Genomic DNA, 16,064 nt, shown 5'->3' with positions numbered 1-16,064 from the left:
TGATCAAGAGTCGTTTCAAGAAACTAATGTAGTGGCCTGTTACAGTCCCTGAGTTTATATAGCCATCGGCCTTTCGCTTCTTGGCAGGCCGATCGTGATCAAATCTGAGGCAGAGATAGTGCCCCAATATAGACGTTGTGTTTGGTTTCGTAATAGCCCTGGTAACAATAGCAAGGGTACCTTTTTTGGACCAAGATTTTGAACGTTTCATGTTAATATCAGAAGCAGATTCGTCAAGAAACACGCAATCCGTCAGCAAGTTCATGTCTGTAGTTTCCCACTTACAAACACAAACATGTCGTTCCTCAGCCTTTGTTCGACGGTTTCTCTCACTAAGTAGAGTGAAAATATGCTTTTTTCAACGAAAGGTTACATTCACTTCTCATCAACTTATAAACAGTGCTGCTTGAGACTTTAAGATCATAAAATCGCTTCAATAAATGCTCGATCACGTCAACAACACCAGCAGAGGAATAGCATTAATGATGTTGATAGCAGTTGCTTTATGCTCTCCGGTTAAGATGCATGCACGACCCATGTTCTTACAGCTCTCATAAATACTATCAGGCCACACATTATACTGTCTGACCCATCCCTGAGCAGTTCGAATGTGAATGCCCAACTGCTTCGCTGCTGCTGATGCGCTCATACACTTTTCAAATCCTCAGATAGAAAGATCTATCCTTATCCTGCACGGTATTACGCACATAATCACGCTTCACGTTGGCCTCCTTCATATGAATGTCTTCATCTTTTGGCTTTTCTCGAATTCCATTTCTGAAAATGCGAAATTGATTTTGATTAATCAGCGACATAATTTTGACTTGTCAGCGACATCAATTTTAATTGGCTGCGACATTGGACTGTATACATATCAAAGAACTGCTGTTGCATCCATATGCATCATACATATCAAGAAGGTGGGGGGCGTACATGATGCCTATATCAGGGCACAGACGGTTCTGCCAGCTTTTAATTTTCTGCTGTCACGATACTACTGCCTTTGTGTAGTACCAGTAGAAAGATCTTATGTTATGCAAGACAGTCATGCATGGCAACAGTTGGTTTGGTTGATCGGAAATAAAACAAACTGGGTGATGGAAAACTTTGTTTAGCGTTTTCTCTCTTCTAACTGAGTCACGTAATAATCATTCATATCACATGCATGCAGTAGCTGGCTGAGAAGAAAGTAGGACACGGACGTCGTTAAAGTTAAAGCTGAGCTGTCGATGCGTAAGTAGCAACAAAAACACATTATAGCTATTACTTATTCGATGTACTGATGAATCAGTCCACTTTTTGCTCCTCCTCACATCTTTTCCTCCGAAATGATTGCAACCCTCCAATGCAAATATTAATCAGCTTGTGCAACGGTTGAGTTCGCGCACAGTATAACAAGACACGCCAAGAAGTGTATTCATCTTGTCTTCGCTCTTCAAACGCGCTTCTTTTCAAGTTAGATCCAGCATGGGCAGAACGAGGGGTAGAGCTAAGTTGGGAGGTGCAGGGGGTGAGAAGGTGGTTCTCTCTACATTGGAACAACGAAAGAAAGAACGCACCGACCCGGATTTACGGATATCGAAACTCAGCTGCCAACCGCAGGCAACAAAAAGCTAAAAGTTTCCAGCAGACCGGCTAACCCTGCGTGTACCTGATGTCTCAAAAAAAACACACTAATACAGTACAGTTCACCGTCAGCTTCTCACGCACAAGGCCCCATTACTCTTCTCCCCCGAGAAGCTGAGCTGATTCGGGGTTAGACCATTCGTAGTCGGGCTTGATTGAGGGACAAGAAAGAAACATACCTGAGATTGCGTAAACTAAGCAAAGCCTGCTGAGCTTTGATCTCTATCTCTCTCTCTCTCTCTGGAGCTTAATTAGCGTGTGTCAAAAGAGAGTGTTGCAAGGATATCGATCAACTATCCGATCACTAACTGCTGACACAAGGTCGCTCTCAGAATGGTTTACTATACTGACCCCATCCTTCGCTCTTTTTTCTCTCTCTAGGTTGCACCTGTACTATACCTCGTTGTTGCCACATGTACGTGCTCTATCCACATTTTCGTCTCGTCCCCGAGATGTAAGGCTCATAGTTTATTATTAGCACGTATATCCGAATAAGTCCCTTTTTTCCTTTTTTCTATAATGCAGGATGCATAATTTTTTTGGAATCTGTAAAGAATCATCATCCACTTGAGAAACAAACAATCTGGGTAATCCCATCTTTTTTATGATAAGTACATTTGTAGGGTGATAAATTTTCAGACTTCATTGTTAAACAAATCAAGTTAATATGTTACATTCTTTGTAGATCACTTTTTTTGTTACATTGCCGACCTTCGCGTCGGGTTTTGAACGACAAAAAAAGATAGCCGATGGGTACACGATCTTATTTCGGTAATAAAAAAAAAAAGAAGACGGGTGTGTGCGGGCGTGAGCACGGACGGGAAAGGGGTGGCTCTAGTTACTTTTATATATTCCCACGTCTGCGATTCGCTGTACAACATGTTCATATCTGGGTTGTACGCTGAGCCATCGTTTTGTTGTTTCAAGATAACATGGCAACTTACGGTAATAATTAATTAGAACAAATTATAGAAACTATTACTAAGCTAGAAGGAGCGCCATCATAAGAGCTACAAATTTGCTGAATAACGACTTTTCTACATGTAGAATTCACCATTGTTAAGCTTCGGGGTTTTGGAATACGTGAAAGAGAGGACACGTACCACAAAAACAGCATCAATTCACTATTCATAATCCCCTTTGGTGGCATTTACTCAACACGGAGTTCTCTACGGTGTAAACCATTTATCCGAACCTTTTATTTTTGACAGAAAACAATCAAGTTGTTACTACATAGCCCCTAAAGCTATATAGTGATAGATCGTTCGTCTCCATAGTAGCTAGTAATATAGAGATTGACGGAGAGCTAACAATCTGTTGAGCGTATAATGCTAGTTACGACTGTTGAATGCTACTGCTGTTGTAGCTGCACCTTCAGTTATTTTCGTCCCCCCAAAAAAAATAACGCGGCTCATTATTGTAGCGCAGTAATAATTTACAAAAGGTCGTACCAAACATGCACAAGGAGCACCAATGTTTGTGACACACTTTTTGCGTCGGTTGATCTTCTGTGTTACCTTTATAGCTTATATTCAAACGCAATATCAATGGCAGAACCTAATCGTGGATCCCAATAATAGTCAAATTATCTTTCCTCGCTATCTCTTTTTTATTGATAGCAACGAATAAGAGGGTATGACCGTGAAGAAAAAATATATTTAGAGACCTTGTTGCATATGTAGGTTAAAAATGATAAGAGACAGAGGAGAGCATGGACGTGGAAAACGGATATGACTTACCTTGTATTCTTCCGTAAGGGTAAAAGACACGGACGAACTCTAAGACTAACGACTATCCCTCTCACAGAAATGGGATTATTTTGCAGCGAAGTTGGATTTGTGCCATTCTGTCAGGGAGCAGGCAGGTATGTACAGAATAGTGACGCGAAAGATAGAGAAACGTCTAGTTTGGATAGTAATGCAGAGCAAGTGAAGTGCGGCCTATAATCCAGTTTCTAATTTGTTATATGCATCCAGACTTATCGTTGGACGAAAGGGAGGTTACGCATGCGTAAAGATGCAGGGTTAATATCTAACAGCAGCAGCAGTACATAGTAGTGAAAAAAGTAGCTAGTAGCAGTTATGGGCCTTATTCTATATGACAGGTTTGTATCACCGATCGATCGACTGCATGCTTATATACCCTGGCCAGGGTATTTTTTTGCCGACAACTTAAGTAGTCATTAACTAATCCCTATTTGCCAAGTACTTGGAATGCGCGTTCAAGCTGTTCCTTTCTTCGTTTTATTAACTGCGACTCATCGAAATGTGTTCCGTTAAGAAGAGTTATTACTTATTATATATCATCCTCGTGCATTTTCTACTCCTGCTTATGATGCAGCAGCGTTTCCTCTAAACCACTTTACCTGTCTGCCCTCTCCTCTCGTCTCCTCTCATCTCGGCAAGTAATATGCGAGACTTTGTTAAACAGAAACATGATCCTATCAGTTCCTTGACCGATATTCTACGGGTTGAATTACAGTAAAAGCTGTTAAAGAACCTCTCACCGTCTGTCTCCCACTCGCTATGCATGCAGCCACGTCAATACATGTATTTCAGAATTGAAATGAAAAGGATAGACTAAACTCTGCTGTTGCTTCGGTTGTAGCTGACGGGATCCACAGCTAGCACGGGTTGCTTGCTTAATTTAGCATTTTGAGGTATATAAAAAGCGCATGTAATTCGTTGGTCACGGATCATAATAAATATATCAAAAGCCAAGTTGAAGTCCGAAAAAAACGTAGCGCGAGTAGAGAATGAATAAATGAAGCAGGTTTATTATCATTTTTCTTGTCGTTGACTCGAGAGGGGGAGGGGCAAGACAAGGGCTTTTATCGGGAGGTGAGCTATACGCATTACATCAATAGTGGGATTGAAGAGCCCAGAATGACTTGTAAAATATATCATGAAGAGCAAATACTAAGATTAATGACTGCTTCATTTCAATGATACCTCTGGTCTGTCGAACTAGCATGTATATTAACATGCATCAACACGCGCATATACCTAGCACGTGTATCTCCATACACGGTTATTATTATTGCTATATATTATACTCAAGAATAAGCACCGATCCAGTAGGCGGCTACAGGAAGAAATGGTGTGTGGAACAGAATATTTTTTACACCCCTTTACAATGGTGCATAAGGGAGTGGGGCAAGAAAAAGCCACGGAACCTTTATTAGCACTTCATCACTTGGTTTCTGCAACAAAAAAAGATTGTTTTAAATATACGAGTTGATTTTTGGTTCTTGGTATTAAAGAAGGCGACAATCAACGTTTGTAGACTATAGCTACTCGATTTTCTTTGGATCTGAATGCCGTATGTATGGTGGCCTAAACCAACAAGCTATGCTTTAGCGCGTGCTACACAACTACGGCAAATTCATCTAATGTGATACGTATATTTACGAGTCATACGACGCGTTGTTGCTATGTGCACGTACATTTCTTACACAAACCCACACTTGCGGTTTTTTAAACGTGCTACACATTTGTCAGCAGTACCGCTTTACTATATCGTTCGCTATGTAGTTAGTCTGTCTCACTGGAGTTTTTCTTTGATGCTTAGATTGCTTTTGGATAGTTTGCGTGTCTTACCATGGGTAGTTTTACGGGTGTTCATGTAGTAGAAGGCAGTTAATTGTATGCAAAGTCTCGATGGAGATACATGCTGGATGTGCAAAATGGTCTTTTTATGGCGTGCACTTGCTCCAGAGACTCAAGGAGAATGCTGCTTAGTGCATTGATCAAGCTCAATGTGGATACGAGCACAGCACATCCCATCATCTTATTACATGTCATCCTACTACTACTGAAGAGCTCTTTCTTGACATCAAGAGAAACTCGATGACGGGGAATAAGAAAAAGTCCGGGGAGTTAAACCAAAAGTTGCCGAGAAGCAATTTGCACAACAACAACTGTTCAATTCTACGTAATTTTCATCGTCTAAATTCTTAGGTAACGAACAATTTAGAAACGGCTTCTCCTACCACCTCCTTTTCTACCTCTGAGAAGAAGATGGGAAGCAGGCTGAAGTTAACGAATGTTCTTGGAAAGTAAAAAACCAAAAATGATCCTCAAAGTATAAACACATACCAGCAGTGGCTGAAAGTAAACTTTCTTTTAATCGTGTGTAAGATTTTTACAGCAGCGCACTTAGCAGCAGCAAAATGAAAAAAGGAATAGATGGGGGGAGGGGTAGCAGAATAAAGCCGCAAAAAGAAAGCGAAAGAATAATCACGTATATATGGCACATATGCTACATATCCCGATTACCATACTCCTGGGGCAAGCATCTGTATCGACCTCAATCCTTTATTTGCGAATGCATCTCTCCTTTCTTTTTTCGCTATCGTGACCCCTTCCTCTCTCTCTCTCTCTTTCATCCCGAAGACGACAGGCATACAGTAATGTGAGGAGGATGTGTGCTGTATCCATGTGAGTGAGAAACGATCGATCATTAAGGCCGTACATTACAAACAATTTATGTAAATTTACTGGAATGATGGTTTCACTACATGTTAAACCCTTTTCCGCAAAATATGCAGCATCATGCGAGGTTGCTCACTGTCTGCAAAAACACCAAAAATGATCGGTCACCATGCCCCCCCCCGTGTTATATTTCTTATGTCCCACTTATACATACCTTATAATAAGCCTATAAGAGAGAGTTACTTACTAGTCATTACTACTAGTTAGTCGCTCGGCGAGACGTGCGCGAAGGGGATTCGACGCGCGCCCGCAAAAAGTCATGACAACATTGCTCATCTGCTTTTAGTTACCGCGCCCATTTGTTCTCTATTGTATCATATCCTATCCCATCTTTTGTGACTCCTTCCTCGATATCATGGGTTCACTAAAGAGACAGTGCCCCTCTTGGTCTTCTGTAATTCCTATATAGAACACCATCACTATAACATACTTTAAACATTTCTCCCCTCCCCCCACCAGAAAAGAAGGGAGAAGCTCATAGATCTGATCATCCGTGGATGTAAAAATGACAAGTGTGGCTGTTATTGTTTTTTGTGCTCTATTGCTAAGTCGTAACAGCAAAGGGTGTAAAGGGGGTGGGGGGGGGTATCTTTGTTCCAAACTTTTGGTGAAATGACAGGAAAGAAAATAAGGGAAATGAAATGGTCATATGTAATCGAGTAGCAAGTAGTGATGATGGATAGTAATAGTAATAGTAGTAGTAGTAATAGTAGTGGTAGAAAGAAATAAAAACCATAAATAGCAATGGAAAAAATGTTCCCAGACAAAAAAAGGATCATGGAAAATGATTTGATGCCTATTAGTTAAGATATGTATAGTATAAATGTCGTTGTTGTTGATTTGGTAAATGCGTGATTGTTGGTTGTGTGTGTAATAATGGTCGTAAGGTCGTGAAAATGTGCATGACGATGAGTGCTCAAAATAAAATCCCTGCTTTCCCCACCCCCACTTTTTGTGTGTGATTATACTGTGTATATGTGATAGTGTGTGAGTGCTCTCTCTCTCTATAGATGACAGATTATTGTATGTGGTGTGTGTGTGTGTGTGTGTGTGCAAAGAATGAAAAATATGTATTCATCAGGACGCGCCATTGTCCTCATTATTCTGACGATGATGCTGATGCTGATGATGAAGATGAAGATGATGTGTTGGATCTTGATGCGGATGGTTGATATGATGAGGATGATGAGGAGAAGGTTGATGTAGCCACGGTCGATCTGTGGTGATAGCTGCTGCAGGAGAAGGAATAGACGAGCTACTACTAGATACATGTGCAAAGTAGTCATCAGTCATCATGGATGGTTGGATAGACGGATTGCTACTACTGCTCGTGCTGCCGGTGCTGCTGCTAGGTTCTAGAGGTGTCGCACTACTGCTACTACTGGACGGTAAGAATGTGGTAGGCGATGCAGTTGACGGTTGCGTGGTCGTTGTTCTCCGGACTATCGGAGGTAACTGTAGAGATTGTGTGAACAGCGATTGCGGCGGCGGCGGGTTGCCCTCGGTCGTGTTTCCATAGTTGCCCTCCACATCCTTTTGTTGTTGTTGTGGGGATAGCAGTAAGTTTTGCATCGACATGGCATGCATGGAGTAGGACGCATCGGTGGTCGACGACGACGATGATGCGTATGCAGGCACTGTGGGTTGTTGTTGTTGTGGAGGCGGAGGGGGCGGTAAGGCAGGCACTGCAGACGCAGGTGACGATAATGATGGATGGTGCTGGTGCTGTTGTTGTTGTTGCAAGTACGGAATTGGCGTAGCAGGTTCGACTTGGTGTGCAGGCAAACGGAATCGCGATGAAGACGATCCTTCACCGGGATCATGAACAATGAATGGCGAAACTCGATCGTCATCGTCGTCGTGTTCGTCCTCAGTTTTCCGTCTTTTTCTAAACGTAGAGCAACGAACAACGATCCCCCCGTTATATAAGAGTTAAAATATAAGGGTTAGCATTGGGACCAACTTTATGATTAATTGAAACTTACGCGTTTGTGGATGTGCGCGTCTCCTTTCGAATGCGAATACGGACGCCTTGATCCGAAAAGCATCGGGTCAGAAATGTAGATTCTGTGCGTTTATACATGAGAGTTGGATTAAGGCATGCATTAAATTTTATCTTGGGGGAGGGGTATTCAGAGAAAAGAAAACTTTGTATTCTTTATCAACGTACCTGACATGCCCGGAAATGCTGCAAACAACGTACATGCATCAAAGACATATTCAACCCAATGAGCATACCATTTTTTTAATACTGACCGAAATAAACGATAAAACTTACTTTTTGGTGAATAAACTTGGAATGGGTTCGAGAACACTGAGCATATGCGGAATACGTGGGATCTAGATGTACGGAGGTGCAAAAAAGTCAGTGGTACAGTATAAGTTGCTATTCGATACTGTATCCCAGTTGTCTTCCTAGCACGCGGGGAGGAAGAGGAGGAACATATATGTGCCACACACGCGAGCAAGCATGTACACAACAGCAACACAAGTAAAAGAGAAAGTAAGAAACGTACTCTTCTATCTTGAACAGAGTGAACTTGAGCTTAAAGAACCCTTCATGGCGAACGCTTATATCGGCAAAGATGAAAAAGCCGCCGTCTGTGTTGTTATGTACATAGATGCTTGAAATGAGACAGACACCAGGAATGAAGCCATACTAACAGACGCTAACCTACCTCTATTATCGACATCTTTAAGTTTGTGCAGCGATTGCACAACAGAACCCGCAGTCGTCCGTGTGCTATTCGCGAAATGCAGGTCTTCCCCCGTTGTTGTTGCTAGTGTCGCGTAGAGAAAAAAGTATGGGTTCTGAAGGCAGGCTGAACTATATCCAATTGAAACAGAAATAAAAAGATTTGCAATCTTGACTCGGCTCAGGGCTTCTTTTTTTACTTCGCCACGTAGTAGAATTGGAGGTAAAAAAAGCTCAAAACACAAAAGAAAAGAAATGAAATTTGCTTACTCGTTATCTCGATCAATCAACTGTACAATGGGAGGCGGATCAACAGGTCGTCGATCGACTAACCAATAGAAACACGACGAGTTCATGTAAGAAGCCAAGCATAATAAACGAAGGATGTGCGTGATTGGAAAAAAGGATTTGTTTCTTTCACCTTTTTCTTTAAAGCTACATAATCGTGCCTTGACGGGCTGCTGGCGTACAACGAGCTGAATGCGGCTAAAATTATCATTATTTTTGATTCATTTTTTTTTTTTGGTTCAGTTTCGAGCAAGTAAACAAAGACGTAGAAGAACAAGAGCGAGCGCAGCACTAACTTTCCCTCGGTAATGTCAGAATGCGATCGTGGTTGGGATGTCGACATGACGCGATAATGAGCGAGCGGGATAAGTTTCTGCAGTTTTTGGAGTGTATTTTTTCCAGAAAAAAAAAAGAGTGTGAGAAGGAGTAAGAAAAAAAAAGTTTTATGACATGTAAGAAAAAAAAGATATAGAAAGGAACAAGAAAGAAAAAGAAAGAGAGAAGGAAAAGAGAGAGAGAGAGAGAAGAGAAGAAGAGAGGGGCAGGAAAAGTACCTGTGCGTTCTATATATATATGCCTATTTGAGTTCAACCATGCGTACGGCACACAGCACACACACGCACTAACTCATCCACACACACCCATTCACAATTCATATTAGTGGTGCCCAGCGAGTCCAGCACATACATAATCCAAGCTCTTTCTTCTTTAAATGGTCGCACCCACATTTACATCGCCCAATTAAGAAACAAGCTTTTTGTTACAGTACCTTGCCCAAACTGCTGCCATGTATACCAAGCCATCCTGCCATTCTAACAGCATGCCCGAGTTCTTGGGATTTTCTATCTTGTTTACCACTATGCTGAACCGCTCTATTTGTGTCTCGTATACGTCCCTGCTATATGACAAAGTAGTAGCAATAGTAGTAGAAGTCATTATTATAGATGGCTAGCACCGACATTACCCGTTGTTGGCCCTGAAGATAACATAATGTCTAGGGGGGGAGAGCGAGAGTAAACTAATGATGGTTGGGGGGACGGAGAGAGGAGGACTAGTGAAGGCTTGTTTCAGCTGGCTGTTCCAGAAGAATAAAAGGGCTCTAACATGCCCATGGCTTCTTAGTCTATTCGCCTTGTCTCTTCTCCAAAGTCCTATGGCCTCTCCTAGGTCTCCTGGTTCCTCCCCCAAGGAAATACAGATCATCCGACATAACGGCAGCAGCAGGCAATAGCATCCATATTCAGGAATGCGATCCAATCATTCGGATTCCGATATTCCTAGCATCAAACACCTTCTCCCCCCCAAAGTCCCTTACCACAACTTCAAGTAGGACGAAGACACTTGTCAAGTGGCTGTTATTGGATAGCGTTATGCATATCATCATCGCTGAGCTTTTTTTCTTCCTTGTGCGCTCTGAACGGGGAATGGGGTTTTTTTTGCCCTTAACAAATCTCTTTTACACACACCACATCATCATCCATCACCAATCATCATCATTCAGACACACACACACACACACGCAGCATCACTATAGCCCCGCTCTCCTAGCCCCTTGGCTTCCCCCCCTTTGTTTCTTCTTGTTGCGACATGTGCGTGTGTGCGTGTGTGGTCCCCAAGATAGATACATATTGAGTAACGTACCATGAGTTGTTTGCATTTTTGGTTGGAATGGGAAACGGGATGATCCAAAACTACGGCTCACGGGCCTGAAACAGCGGTTTTGCGGAGTGTATGTAACATGCACATGCAGAAGTTTTTTTTTCTTTTTCCTCAACTTGGCATCTCCCCCTCTCATCTCAACTCTTGGATTATTTTAATACCTCTGTATTAAGCCCACCTTTTTATTCTTATATTCCATATTTCTTTCTTACTCCTCTTTTGCTGATGCTTGATTCCTCCACCCCCGCTTTTTTTTTTGTGTCTGTGCGCCCATGTTACAGTAACCAAGCAATTTGAATCCTTATGGCAATGGGTTGCTAGGTTTCCAAACGCGTGTTGCTATTCAGTTGCTATAGTGTTGCTATGACTATCTACTGGCAAATGTTGGACTTTTAAACAACCACCTCTACTATGTGCTCTAAAATCGCGTCATTTCCAGCGATTCGGATAAATAAAGCATACAAAAATCAGGGCGCGTCTTTTGCCGAATGATGTAAACGTCCACTTTTTTTGCGCGGAATCTTCGGCTGAATTCCCGCCCGACAATAACAAGTCCAAGCTGTGTTTTTATTATTATTATTTATTACGCTTTCAAAAGACTCTATTTCTTTTCTTTTCTCTTTTCTCCATTTATCACTCGTTTAAATATGCGTTTTGCTACTTCTTTAATCGGTACCGCCCGTTCTGCTGCCAAGTCGACCACTCAGTTCCAGGTACATAATAGTCCCGAAAAATAAGCAAGGGGGGGGAGGATTGTATGCGTGCCGGAACAAAAACAATTACCGATTCCCGAGACGCGTCATGAATGTTGACATTTTTACATTCCTCCATTTATAATGGTCCCATAGGCACGTCCTTACGCCACACAGTCTGGCAAGAAGAGTGGTGGTAATGGTCTTGTTTTGACTGCTTTGGCCGGTCTCGGCGTTGCTGGTGGTATCTATTATAACCAGAATCAAGCTACTGTAGCTCCCGCTGCCGTCGCAGCAGCTGCTGTTCCTGCTTCGCCTGCCTTTGACCCCAGCCAGTTCAAGGGTTTCAAGGTACAAAAATACTGGAGAAAACTTTGGATAGAACATTGGAAAAAGTGCAAAGGAAAACAGAAACTGACTGACTGGAATTGTGGATAAATCGTGCTTTTTCCAGTTGCAAAAAATCGAAAAGATCAACCACAACACCAGCTTATACCGTTTCGATCTCGACTCTGAGAACCATGTTGCCGAATTGCCCGTTGCTTCATGCGTCATTACCCGCAAGCCAATTACTAAGAAGGATGGCTCCCCTGGTTTCATTATCCGCCCTTACACGCCTACCTCGGCCGATGATGTAATTTTTTTTCTCTGATTGCGCCATTTGTTTCGTTATCCAAGCTAAGACCAAATCGTTGTTATCTATTTAGACCAAGGGCTATGTTGACTTTATTGTCAAGGAATACCCTGAGGGTAAGATGAGCAAGCACATTGCTAACCTCAAGGTCGGCGACACTTTGGAGATGAAGGGTCCCATTCCCAAGTACAACTGGACCGAAGGTCGTGTTGACAACGTTGCCATGATTGCTGGTGGCACTGGTATCACCCCCATGGTTAGTGATTTTTCTAGTTGCTTGTACTGCATCACATGCGGTGTGGAAATCTGATAAGAAAAACTGATTATTTATCATTATCATCATTAATATTATTATCATTAGCTTCAAGTCATCCGCAAGGTCTTTGACAAGAAGTCCAACGATGACAAGACCAAGATTACCTTGATTTTTGCCAACCAGACCGAGGAAGATATTTTGCTCAAGGAAGAATTGGATACTTATGCCAAGGAGTACCCCGAGCGCTTCCAGGTCGTTTATGCCTTGGACCGTCCTCCTAAGGAATGGTCCGGTATCACTGGCTTCGTCACTGCCGATGCCATCAAGAAATACTTGCCTACTCCCGAGACCGAAAGCCTCAAGGTCTTCGTCTGTGGTCCCGACCCCATGGTTGCTTCTCTCGCTGGCCCTAAGGCCAAGGATAAGTCCCAGGGCGAGGTTAGCGGTATTTTGAAGGAGTAAGTTTTATTATGTGTTTGGATTTTATACATTACTGACTGTGAAAAAAACATTACCTGTGTATATTATTGACGATCTTCTGTTTACTTGTATCTATAGGCTTGGCTATGGTCAAGACAAGGTTTACAAGTTCTAAACTGGCTATCTCCTCCATTCCTAAAACTATAATCGCTGTAACATATAAAATATAAAGCTGTTATAAAAAGTTTATATATTGTTTGATTTACACAAAGGGTTAAATACAAAAGCACAATAGGTGTAATGGTTTGGGATGTGCGGGTGTAAAAGAGGGCTTTTTTTATAAAAAAAAACAAAGGAAAGGGCTATGTTGTAAGGGTATGATTAAAAGGAAAAGATAGAGTCGCTTGTACTGCAAAAGCGGAGAAGAATATATACTCAATATACTAATACAAACTTGAAAAACAGGACCCAACTCAAAGCTGCAAGGCCAAGATAAATGCCACCATAAATCCAGTTGGCCCATAATTTCTCTTGAACAGCAGACGTGTCGACCTTGTTTTCAGTGGCCTCCAATCGTCTTGCCTCTTGTGCACTGCGGTCAAGCAAAGAGCCATAGATGGTCCAATCAAGAACGCACAAGACTAATCCAGCAAACACGGCAAAGATACCGATAATGATGAAAAAGTCAATCACGCCGCTGTAGCCTTGATGTGCATCCTTGTCTTGCAACAAGCCGGTAGCGATATCAAATAGAGAGGCACCAATGTTTGTGCCTGACTTGATCAGGCCCATGCCCGTGCCAACAAGTGACAGTGGAAGAATGACGGGGACTGAAGACACAAGACCTACGGGGCCCAGGGCCAAACTGACGCTGAAAAGAAGCATGCCAATGATAGGGTTCAAATAGGTAAAACCTAATAGCATAAAGCATGCTAAGAAGGTGATACCGCTTGCGAGCACTTTATGAAAAAAATGGATTATTCGTTAAGATGGGAAAAAATGACAGTTCTTTCTTTTTGATATCATAGTAATGCAATAAAAGTTGATATACGTACTCATCCATGTACGTTTGCCAAATCGGTCGACACAGATACCCAGCAAAGGCATCAAAAAGATAGGCAGGAGTTGTGCAACGCTAGCTGTAGCAGCAGCCTTTGCATTATCGTAGCCAAATTTGAGCTTGACAAACTCGCTACATGAATTAAATGTTTGTTATGCGTGAGTGAAAAGAAAGAGGAGTCATAGGCCTTTTAGTTAGAGCTTTACCTGTTGATATGCAAGAAACATCCCCAAGCACCCCCTAATAAGAACTCCATGATAGCAATAAGCCAATAAGCATGAGGCAAGTACAAGAGCTTAGACCAGCTGAATGTTTTCTTGCGGCGAAGCGCTTGAGCACCTTGTTGGCATGTGCCTGAAATGATGGATCGCATGAGCATTATGTAGACCAAATTGATCACGAGCGAAAAGACGCACAAAATTGCAGAGAACTGTATAGAGTAAGAGTCATAATATATGTATTAAATTAGCAAACAAAGTATGTAGCGCAAATCATCAATCAATCAATCAATCTTTTGACGGCAAGCATTTATCAATTAGCTTATAATAAGGATAAAGGGAGGGAAAGGGCAAGGAGCGAGTAAAACCGCCACAATAGTTGTCTCGAGCGAGAAATATAGAGGAGGAAACTTACCCAAAAGCCATAACCGTACCAGCCAGTGAAATTGGCGATCGGAACCACCGTTGCTTGTGCCAGGAAAGAGGCCTATTTGTGCATGGTGAGGTGCATTATTTGTTGTTTTAGAACAGAAGCTGACACGAAAAAGAAAGAAGACAGATGTGCAAGATGATGCAAGCTGTATAAAAAAATACAAATATCATCATTATTTACCAAACGGCTCGTCGTCATCATCAGAGCCACTACACCGGCCAGATTACGACCCTTGAACCATTGGCTCAAGATGGTCTCTTGAACGATCACCACAGTGCCACTACCGATGCCGTACATGATACGTCCAACAATCATGGTTGACAGACTCGCATTGTGGGTGGATGCAGCCACCAAGATGTTTCCAACAGTAATAAGCACAGTGGTCAAGATCGAGCCGGTGCTAGTGCCAAACGCGTCAAGAAAGATGCCGCCTATGACAGGTAAAATTGTGTTTACGATGGATACACTTGACTGGAGCACGCCATATTGTGAGTTGGTGATACCAAACTCCTATTTTTGAGATTGAGCAGAGATAGATAGAAAGATAGATAGATAGATGATGTATCAGATGTTTTTGTTTTGATCAATACACGAACACACGATAAAAGAAGATTGTGAAGGGTTTGATAGAAACGTGCCTCCTTAACGGTTGATTTCATTGCACCGAGCGTATGTGCGGCAAAATGGCTACCCACTACACATATAAACATGTGTGTTGCGTTTTAGAAAAGGATGATGCGTATATATCGTTTACGAGGATCTTCTGATTTGTAGTGGTTGTAAAAGTAGTACTAGTTGTAAAGGATTGTTGTTATTATTTACCAGCCAGAAAAATAGCGCATGTAAGAGCAACTGCTTTGTATTTCCACGGCTGATTCGCTAAATGGCAATAATCGTCATCGCCATTCGAAGCACATTGTTTGCCTTTGGGATCATTTGTTCCTGATGAGCAACAGTAAGGACTAGTACTAGAACAACATGTTTTGGTGGGAAGCAAAGGAGAACGTTCGTCGTCGTCAACGGCCGTCTTATTATCGCTGTAGAAGGACATGTTGTTGATGACGCATTAAAAAGCTGTAGAAAGAAAAAATAGCTGAAGAAAGAAGAATAAAAAAGTAAAAGAGACAAGGTTTATATAACGACTTTCATTATTATTATATTTAGTAAATTTGCATGTACACTGGGTACAGTATAAATAAAATAAGTGTGCAGAATAAGTGTACAGTAACGAAAAAAAAAACTCATTACTATATCACGCGCACGATGAGGGGTCCCTATCTCTTCTTATTATATATACCATCGTTTCTTTCGTATTTCATTCCTTCTGCTGACGGGAAATACGTAGAATGGTGCGCAAAAGTATAACCTATCAACATCGATCTGATAAAGTATCACCAGAAATTTTTCGTAATCAGATAAAAAGAAGGAACACTGTCAAGTCAATTAACCTGCTTCTTCTTCCCCTGATCCTGCCGTCATTGTATGCTATTGCAAGCGGCGATTGTGTATATCAGGAAGTGAGAAATATTACGCCACATGATTCGCTTTAGATGCTAAGTTCTAGCCTACTGTCAGAGACTTGTTGACTAT

At 41.9% G+C, this 16,064-nt stretch overlaps 3 protein-coding genes across 3 annotated transcripts; 1 reads left to right on the top strand and 2 right to left on the bottom strand.

Annotated features, from left to right (window-relative positions):
- Positions 1 to 6,830: 6,830 nt before the first annotated feature.
- Positions 6,831 to 9,639, bottom strand: BDB00DRAFT_858328 (velvet factor-domain-containing protein). The gene is made up of 9 exons (XM_053125861.1): positions 9,399 to 9,639; positions 9,236 to 9,300; positions 9,085 to 9,142; positions 8,798 to 8,946; positions 8,636 to 8,720; positions 8,398 to 8,459; positions 8,290 to 8,307; positions 8,105 to 8,186; positions 6,831 to 8,007 (listed from the first exon to the last, which is right to left on the bottom strand). Exons 1-9 carry the CDS (start codon positions 9,443 to 9,445, stop codon positions 7,197 to 7,199), a joined length of 1,377 nt encoding a protein of 458 aa, XP_052973048.1. The 5' UTR covers positions 9,446 to 9,639; the 3' UTR covers positions 6,831 to 7,196.
- Positions 9,640 to 11,408: 1,769 nt separating this feature from the next.
- Positions 11,409 to 12,938, top strand: BDB00DRAFT_879285 (uncharacterized protein; the record flags this gene model as incomplete). The annotated part of the gene is made up of 6 exons (XM_053127851.1): positions 11,409 to 11,474; positions 11,610 to 11,804; positions 11,908 to 12,087; positions 12,161 to 12,343; positions 12,449 to 12,801; positions 12,902 to 12,938. 6 exons carry the CDS (start codon positions 11,409 to 11,411, stop codon positions 12,936 to 12,938), a joined length of 1,014 nt encoding a protein of 337 aa, XP_052973060.1.
- A 55-nt stretch (positions 12,939 to 12,993) lies between these two features.
- Positions 12,994 to 15,586, bottom strand: BDB00DRAFT_858321 (major facilitator superfamily domain-containing protein). Its single transcript, XM_053125860.1, has 6 exons — positions 15,113 to 15,586; positions 14,655 to 14,984; positions 14,457 to 14,528; positions 14,030 to 14,253; positions 13,819 to 13,955; positions 12,994 to 13,722 (listed from the first exon to the last, which is right to left on the bottom strand). Exons 1-6 carry the CDS (start codon positions 15,182 to 15,184, stop codon positions 13,199 to 13,201), a joined length of 1,359 nt encoding a protein of 452 aa, XP_052973047.1. The 5' UTR covers positions 15,185 to 15,586; the 3' UTR covers positions 12,994 to 13,198.
- Positions 15,587 to 16,064: the final 478 nt, after the last annotated feature.

This window comes from Zychaea mexicana (assembly GCF_025766255.1).
Source record: "Zychaea mexicana strain RSA 1403 chromosome Unknown BDB00scaffold_168, whole genome shotgun sequence".
NCBI lineage: Eukaryota > Fungi > Mucoromycota > Mucoromycetes > Mucorales > Lichtheimiaceae > Zychaea > Zychaea mexicana.
This window is presented reverse-complemented; position numbering and strand designations above follow the sequence as displayed.

What these genes read in the sequence shown, in the direction of transcription:
- BDB00DRAFT_858321 (XM_053125860.1), bottom strand. Translation starts at nt 15,184, where the DNA reads ATGTTTATATGTGTAGTGGGTAGCCATTTTGCCGCACATACGCTCGGT. An exon ending in TGATGACGACGAGCCGTTTG is followed by an intron (nt 14,529 to 14,654) that starts GTAAATAATGAT and finishes ATGCACAAATAG; the next exon opens with GCCTCTTTCCTGGCACAAGC. An exon ending in GGTACGGTTATGGCTTTTGG is followed by an intron (nt 14,254 to 14,456) that starts GTAAGTTTCCTC and finishes TACTCTATACAG; the next exon opens with TTCTCTGCAATTTTGTGCGT.
- BDB00DRAFT_858328 (XM_053125861.1), bottom strand. Translation starts at nt 9,445, where the DNA reads ATGTCGACATCCCAACCACGATCGCATTCTGACATTACCGAGGGAAA. An exon ending in TTGATTGATCGAGATAACGA is followed by an intron (nt 8,947 to 9,084) that starts GTAAGCAAATTT and finishes AATTGGATATAG; the next exon opens with TTCAGCCTGCCTTCAGAACC. An exon ending in TAAAGATGTCGATAATAGAG is followed by an intron (nt 8,721 to 8,797) that starts GTAGGTTAGCGT and finishes ATAACAACACAG; the next exon opens with ACGGCGGCTTTTTCATCTTT.